At 39.7% G+C, this 8,663-nt stretch overlaps 1 protein-coding gene across 9 annotated transcripts in view; it reads right to left on the bottom strand.

The window, feature by feature from the left end:
• Positions 1–8,663, bottom strand: part of LOC108299663 (AP2-associated protein kinase 1) — a 171,963-nt gene that overhangs the window by 18,352 nt on the left and 144,948 nt on the right. For 6 of the 9 annotated variants that reach the window (XM_017522061.2, XM_017522066.2, XM_017522063.2 and 3 more), the window contains exon 18: positions 371–472. The exons of the other annotated variants lie outside the window; for them this stretch is intronic. In XM_017522061.2, coding sequence (XP_017377550.1) covers positions 371–472 — 102 coding nt within the window. The remainder of the gene's footprint in view (positions 1–370; positions 473–8,663) is intronic. 9 annotated transcript variants of the gene reach the window in all.

Here is an 8,663-nt window from a genome sequence, read left to right as displayed (position 1 = left end):
AAAAAAAAAAAAAAAAAAGGCAAAAGAAGAATCTGCTAAATTTCATTAAGTTCAGTAAAGGTAAAGTCTAATTAGAAACCAACTTTTCTGGTGAAGTTTTTCTCACTAAATGGAAACTTTCCACATTCCTCCTCATTCATAAGAGATTCACTCTTGAAATCTCAAGATAGCAAGAAAAGCAAAAAATAGGTGTTATACCCCTGAAAAGCAGGGAAAACACTTTATTTGGAGTAATACAAGTAAGATTGAGTGGCCTTGGCTTCTGGGTTGGCAGGGCTATTCCCTGGGGATCGGTTAACTAGGTACTTGTCATTCTTGAAACAGGCATACATGTCATGCATGACTGAAGAAACAGAGATGATGACTTTACCAATTACAGCATCGGAAGTGCTACCAAAAGGATCTGTCATAGGCAAGAGGTCAGGGAGCAGAAGAGAAGTGTCAGGAGATTTGAGTCCCTCAATTAGTTTTTCTAGGTTGGAGAGAGAGGCAAAAAGAAAGCAAAAATGTAATGAGATATTAAATCAAGCAAATCATTCACTAATCTCTGTGCAAACACATTTTAGGGGTCAATATTTGGTACAGATTCACCACAAAAATGAATACTATTAATATCTTGTTAACAACAGGCTTTCAAAATTCAAAGTTCAAAAATGATTACTTCCTCAAGTGACGAAGTCACTTTGCCATTATTATTATTTTTTGAGATGGAGTCTTGCTCTGTCCCCAGGCTGGAGCGCAATGGCGCGATCTTGGCTCACTGCAACCTGTACCTCCTGGGTTCAAGCAATTTTCCTGCCTCAGCCTCCTGAGTAGCTGGGATTACAGGGGCATGCCACCATACCTGGCTAATTTTTGTATTTTTAATAGAGACAGCGTTTCACCATGTTGGCCAGGCTGGTCTCGAACTCCTGACCTCATGATTCTTCCACCTCAGTCTCCCAAAGCGCTGGGATTACAGGTGTGAGCCACCGTACCCAGCCTAACGAAGTTACTTTGTAAGGCATTCAAGATGCTGCCCTGGGTGTGTCTGCTTGTTTTTATTTCAGGTGTAATTTACATATAGTAAAAGTCACCCATTTTAAGTATACAATTTAGTTAGTTTTGACAAATGTATACATTCATATCATTACCACCAAAATGATACAGAACATTTCCTAAAAAACCTGAGAAAATTCCTTCATGCCCCTTTACAGTCAGTGCCTTCCTCTCACCACAGACTCTAGCAACAACAGTTCTGCTTTCTACCCCTATAGCTTTGCCTTTTCCAGAATTTCCTATAAGTGGAACCACAAAGTATGTAGTCTTTTGTGTCTGGTTTCCTTCCTTTAGCATAATGCCTTTGAGATGAAATTTATCCATGTGGTTGCAAGTATCAATAGTTTGATGTGTTTTTCTTCCGAGTACTGTTCCATTGTATGGCTGTACCACACTTTGTTGATCTGTTCACCAACGGATGGACATTTGGTTGTTTCCAGTTTTTAAGCTAGTAAAAATAAAGCTGCCATAAACATCTGCATATAAATCTTTGTATGTTCATTTTCCTTCCTGGGCTTAGCTTTGAATCTCTCTTTTTTCAGGAGTTGGGGGGACTCTACTTAGAAACAGTTTATATTCTAACCAAGAGAATCAATTCAACCACACCTAAGTTGACTTCAATGATCATTTATTATCTGCCAACTATACACCTGTGACATGCTGGCCGTCATATTATTCTATGGTCTCACAAAATTCACTTAAGACCCAAAATGGATTACTCTTGATGTCTTCTGGCCAAGAAATAAAAGGACGTCAGAGCCACTAGACTTGTCACCCTGGTAACTTAATGTTTGACAATGAGTACACATTACGAATGTGTGTACACAAAGGAATCCTGATTTATCTGTGATTCATCAAGAACCCTCTATTTACCTTTAAGCTAGTAAAGGTAAAGCATTAACTTGAAACAAAATAATGAATCCTAGAATCTTACAGGAAGAAGGGAATTTAGACCTCATATTTCCTGTTACGAGGAGACTTAGATCACATAAATTCTGTAACTTGCCCAATTAAAGGCATGTCAACAACATTCTTTTAAACCATGGAAATGTCATTAAGATAACTAAAATTGAAATGTTTGTTTGAGAAAAAAAAGTGACTTAAAGTCCAAGAACGTGTATATAACATTGTAATAAATCTGTATTCTTCTAGGCCATTTGGGAATTGAGATAAGCAAGAAATAAATTGATATTCATGAAAAAACAGGAACCAAGTTTTAGGTGATCTTCAATTTAGGTGATCTATAACTACACAGGTCAAACAAAAGAATGGATTTCGGAGTCTTGGCAAGATAATTTGCTTTAGTATAATTAACACGCTGCAGAAAAAGACGTATATGTAAAGCCAATTTACCATCTTTGGAGTGTATGGAATGTAGGTAACTTTTAATTAAATGACAATAAGCTACATTTCTCATTTATACCTTGTTTATATTTAAAAAAAAAAAAAAGGGAAGGACAGCCAGGTGCGGTGTCTCATGCCTGTAATTCCAGCACTTTGGGAGGTTGAGGCAGGTGGCTCGCCTGAGCTCAAGAGTTTGAGAACAGCCTGACCAACACCGTGAAACCCTGCCTCTACTAAAAATACAAAAATTAGCCTCACATGGTGGTGCGTTCCTGTAGTCCCAGCTACTCAGGAGGCTGAGAGACAGGAGAATTGCTAGCCTGGGTGACAGAGTGAGACTCCGTCTCAAAAAATAAATAATAAATAATAAAAACATTAAAAAAGGAAGGAAAAAAAGAGAAGCTTCTCAGTTGCAGGAAAAAATCCTCACAGGGCACTAAGCAAATATACAAGTGTAATTACATTAGCATTAACCTTACACTGTATATGACATTAAAAGATGTTAAAAAGATCTCTAATACTTTTCAGTTTACTGGTAAAAATAAGATGGTTTTCCTAAAAGTCTAACTTTGCATTGTTCCAAACACTAGTTTTTGCTTCATTCCTCTCTCCTCAAAAATCTGTCAAAAAAAATCTCCTCAAAAAAAATGAAATTACTTGCTTCTTTTAACTTAGCACTCATATATTTGCAATCTTGTAAAACAATGGATAAAAAGTAAAGACCCAAAATTACTTGCTTGTCTTTCATACAGCAGTTTATCTTGATGCAAAACCTCAGGCTAAAATTCATTCAGAGTCTGAATTCTAGCCTCTATGGTGACATGCTGTGACCCTGGCACAGTTCCTAACCTCTGACATTATCTCCTCATCTGTAAAATGGAGATACCTCCCCCTATGTTTTTGTACTTGTCACGCAAGTACATCTCTTCTAAGCCTTTCCCCACCTTCCTGCCGCATCAGGAACCTTCTGGAGCATCCTGCACTCGATTCTCTTGCAGCCCTTAAACATGACTGAAGGCAGGGAAGGGTCTTACAAACCATTGAATCCCAGTTCTTGGTTTCCCCTTAGACGCCCTGTCACATCTATGCCTTTTGGCTTGACTGCGGGGGTGGGAAGAACAGGAGTTGAAGAAGAATCATAACTCCTTTTTTTGAGATGGAGTTTCACTCTTGTTGCCCAGGCTAGAGTGCAATGGCCCACCGAATTCGGCTCATTGCAACCTCTGCCTCCTAGATTCAACCAATTCTCCTGCCTCAGTCTCCCGGGTAACTGGGATTATAGATGTGCACCAACATACCCGGCTAATTTTTGTATTTTTAGTAGAGATGGGGTTTCACTATGATGGCCAGGCTGGTCTTGAACGCCTGACCTCAGGAGATCCACCTGCCTTGCTCTCCCAAAGTGCTGGATTACAGGTGTAAGTCACTGTGCCTGTGTATTTTTTTTTGAAACAGGATAGGGCTCTGTCATCCAGACTAAAGTGCAGTGGAACGATCACGGCTCACTGCAGCCTCGAACTCCTGGGCTCAAGAGATCCTCCTGCCGCAGCCTTCTGAGTAGCTATAGTTACAGGCATGCACCACCATGCCAAGCTAATTTAAAAAAAAAAATTCATTTTAGTAGAGATGTGCGTCTTGCTATGTTGACTGGGCCGATCTTGAACTCCTGGCCTCAAGTAATCCTCCTGCCTCAGCCTCCTGAGTTGCTGAGATTACAGGCATAATTGGACATGGTAGAGCCTGGACTTCTTTGAAGTTCTCTCTATATGTGTCTAGGGGTCTGCCTATCTTCATCAAAACAGGAATATGAGTCTTCACATAAACATGGTCCCAGGCATAATGGTAATGTTATCAGACAGGTTAGCATTGGAAAGAATCTCATATCTTATCTAACTCTGCCTTCTCATTTATGAATGAAGAAACCAGCTCCAGAAGGTTAAAGTAACTTGCCAAAGGTCTCATAGCAAGTAGGCAAGAGAGCTAGCTGATACTAAGACTCAGATATTCGACCACACTAGAGATTCATTCTTCTGGTTTAACTAAAGTTTTGATTGCTTTAAAATGTAGGGACTCTTAGAAGAAGTCACATCTAAAGCTATTATTGGCCATTTTTGGTCATTGTAAATGAAGAACTTGAGAAAAGGATATAATGGGAGGCACAAGAAAGGCTATAGGATGCCTACAGTCTATAAATCATGGAGCCTGGAGGCCTTCCATCTGCATCAAGGGCTGGACCGGATACCCTTTATTTTATAAATTCTGTCCTTTCCCTTATTGTTTAATAGAAACACACTGAAGCCAAGTATCATGATGGGGCATGGAGAAGAACAGCACAGAGAAGAGAGTGGTGAATATAGGAAGATATGGAAGTGTTCCTTCAGATCCAAAAACGTCAATCAAGTGCCACCTCAGCATATGGTGACTTAGTGATGTCTAATGAACAAAGATCTTTCTTCCCCATGAGTTATAAGGAGTGGCTTCTCTGGATGCAAAGGCAAAACTCATCTTTTGGGACAGTTCATGCCTGAAATGTACAAAGACTTACACTGTTATTCTCAATTATTTAAGAAGACAGGCCAATAAAAGCCCCAAATTATTCATCAATTATATTTTAGTAATGATTTAATCCTCCTAAGAAATGTTTCAGAGGAGCTGTTCCATCCTTGTGTTAGAATCACAAGCCTATGACCCCATCATATTCCAGTATATGTGAAAAGCAGTGGACAATTCTGAAGAGAAGAAAATGGTCCAGTTTTGCATTAGTTTTTAGGCTTACTCTGATGTATTTAGAACTGACTTCAGACTCTAAACATGTGTGTGTGGTGGGGGGTGAGGGGAAAGGTTGAATAACTATTGGGTACTATATTCAGTACATGGATGATGGGATCAATTGTACCCCAAACCTCAGCATCATGCTATGTACCTACGTGACAAACATGCACATGTATCCCCTAAATCTAGACTGTAAGTTGATGTTATTTAAAAAATGATAGAGGGTATCATTTTATTGATTTATTTTTACCTTTTATTGTGATACTATACATTTTTGGAATTTTAGCAGGGGCCTGCCAAAACCCAAAAAATAAGGAGTAAAAGAGCCTGAATTTAAGTTGCCTGATTTTTCTAAGCAATTTTCTCACCTGTAAACAGAAGATTAAGAACTGCTTTAAAGTGCTGTTGGAATTAAAAGGGTATACTTATCAGAATTAATGCATGTGTATAAATAAAGTATATGGTACATAAAAGGGGATTAACTTCTCTTTTAAGTAAGAGGATTGGATAGGCTGGGGCGGGGGGAGGGTCACCAAGCCACAGGTGCCTGTGATTACAGCAGTGAATATGGGTCAAGTTCCATATTTTACTCAAATGCCTTGAATGAGAACAGAATAAGCAGAACTGTTAGAATTAAGTGAAAGGTGGGGAGGAGGCAGGATGGTCTAACAGAGAGGTAGACAAGGTACTAAGTGACAGGAGACCTGCTTCTGCACTAAGTTTGTATAGCACTTTGGGCAAATCTCTTACTCTGTCTAGATTGAAGTTCTCTTATTGACAAAATGAAGATAAACTGGCCAGGCGCAGTGGCTCACGCTTGTAATCTCAGACTCCTACCTCAGCCTCCAAGTAACTGGAACTACAGGTACATGCCAACACACCTAGCTAACTTAAAGCTTTTTTTCTTTTCAAAGAAATGGGGTCCTTACATGTTGCCCAGGCTGGTCTCAAACTCCTGGCCTCAAGTGATCCACCTGCCTCAGCCTCCCAAAGAGCTGGTATTACAGGAGTGAGCCATCATGTCCAGCCCCTCTCTTTTAAAATATCAAAAGAGAAGTCAGCTGTGGGGCTCATCCCTGTAATCCCAGCACTTTGGGAGGTTGAGGCAGGTGGATCACCTGAGGTCAGGAGTTTGAGACTAGCCTGGCCAGCATGGTGAAACCCCGTCTCTACTAAAAATACAAAAATTAGCCAGGTGTGGTGGTGCGTGCCTGTAATCCCACCTACTTGGGAGGCTGAGGCAGAAGAATCACTTGAACCCAGGAGGCGGAGGTTGCAGTGAGCCGAGATCATGCCACTGCACTCCAGCCTGAGTGACAGAGTAAAGCTCCGTCTAAAAAAAAAGTCGGGGGAGAGGACAGGTATCTACTTATACATGCTTAAACCAAGGGCTTTCTCAAGGCCCACTCTGACTCTAATTAGGAATATGAACAGGAGGAGTGGAGCAGGCTGAACTGGTAAACATGGAAGAGCTGAATATGAGCCCCACCAAAAAAGAGGACACAGTTGCTCCCACCTTGTGGCTTTGGAAATCTATGTTCTGTCTGACTTGGGGTGTAAGCCCTGATGTCTCATGATGAGAGATGATGTTTTAAATCTGTGGTCACCCTAAAAAATGAAATAAAATAAAATAAAATCTCGCCACTTTAAAGAGTTCTTAGCATTGAGAAACCATTTGTGACATCTGCAAGTTGGAAACAAAAGTCAAATATCATGCCCCATTCCAAGTTCATTTCAGAGAATTAAATCTGCAGAAAGACAAGCTTTCCAGAGTAAACACATATTATGATCACCTTTGGACTTCTCGGCATCACAAGACTGCAGTTGGAAATAAGGGAGATGCCAGGCAAAAAGTTGTAAGAAGAATTCCTGTCTTGACAAACCACTGAGAAAACACAGCTTCTCTTGCTTAACTTCTCAAGAGATGATGAAGTGCCATAAACCAAGAGGTACTTTAAAAAAAAAGTTTCTAATTCTAAGAAGCAGCACTGATGGGGCAACGAATGCCTTCTTGCTTAGTCTTGTGAAACACTGAGCTAGAGTTGTTATAAAAATCGTTTCCTCAAATCCTTGTGCATTGCTGGTGGGAATGTAAAAAGATGCAACCTCTACAGAAAACAGTGTAGTGGTCCTCAAAAAGTTAAAAATAGAATTTGCATATGATCCAGCAATTCAATTTCTGGGTATATACCCAAGAGAATTGAAAGCAGGTTCTGGAAGAGATATTTGCACAATCAATGTTCACAGCGGCATTACTCACAAAAGACAAAAGATGGAAGCAACCCAAGTGTCCATTAACAGATGAAAGGAGAAAGAAAATGCGGTATATACATACAATACAATATTACTTAGCCTGAGAAAGGAAGACAATTCTGATATATGCTACAACATAGATGAATCTTGAAGATACGATGCTAAGTGAAATAAGCCAGTCACAAAAGGACAAATACTGTATGATTCCACTTATATGTGGTTCCTGGGGTAGTCACATTCATAGAGACAGAAAGTAGAACGGTGGTTGCCAAGGGCTGGGGAGAAGGGGTAATAGAGAGTTGTTGTTTAATGGATACAGAGTTTCAGTTTTGCAAGATGAAAAAAGGTGGGTGGATGGATGGTAGTGATGGTTGTAAAACAATGAGAGTGTACTTAATGCCACTGCACTGTACACTTAGAAATGGTTAAAATGGTAAATCTCATTATGTACATTTTACTACAATTTAAAAGAATGATTTAAAAATATTTTCCCCAATTTTCAGAGACAGTTCCTTAATCTTTCTAACATATGTCTGTACACACATACACACACACACACTCTTTTTTAAAGAGAAGGGTCTTACTCTGTCACACCCAGGCTGGAGTGCAGTGGTGTGATCATAGCTCATTGCAGCCTCAAACTCCTGGGCTCAGGGGATCCTCCTGCCTCAGCCTTTCAAGTAGCTAGGACTACAGGCATACACCATCATTCCTGGCTAATTAAAAAAAAATTTTTTTTTTTTTTAAGAGACAGGGTCTCACCACGTTGCCCAGGCTGATCTCAAACTCCTGGGCTCACGTGATCCTTTTGCCGTGGCCCCCCCCCAAAGCACTGAGTTTATAGGCCTGAGCCTGGCCCAGCCTCTTTTCTACCATATTTTAAAACACTGGTACTACTTATCTGTTTCCTAATGCATACAGAAGGCAAATAAATGGACAAGCAGCATCTGAGTATCAATGAAGTACTCTGAGAATCACTAGCCATGCATCATTTGGCAGATTTGTAAGCATACAAATGTTCATGGTTTTCATATTCCAGACTTTCTAAGAAAATTTGTTTTATAGTGCTTTGAAAAGTAAAAATGTGGGCATACAAGAAAAAAAATAAAAATAAAAATTCTCCTTAAAATGAACCAATGAACCAACTTAGAATTATCCAGTGCCCTTTACCCATAGTTTGACAATCACTGTATCCAGGAAATCTATTTTAATGGCTCTCAGTTGTGCAAAAGTTAAAGGTCATAAGAGCAAGTTTA

This window comes from Cebus imitator, unplaced genomic scaffold, assembly GCF_001604975.1.
Source record: "Cebus imitator isolate Cc_AM_T3 unplaced genomic scaffold, Cebus_imitator-1.0 Scaffold23, whole genome shotgun sequence".
NCBI lineage: Eukaryota > Metazoa > Chordata > Mammalia > Primates > Cebidae > Cebus > Cebus imitator.
Note: the sequence above shows the minus strand (reverse complement) of the source record. Positions and strands in the feature narration are given on the sequence as shown.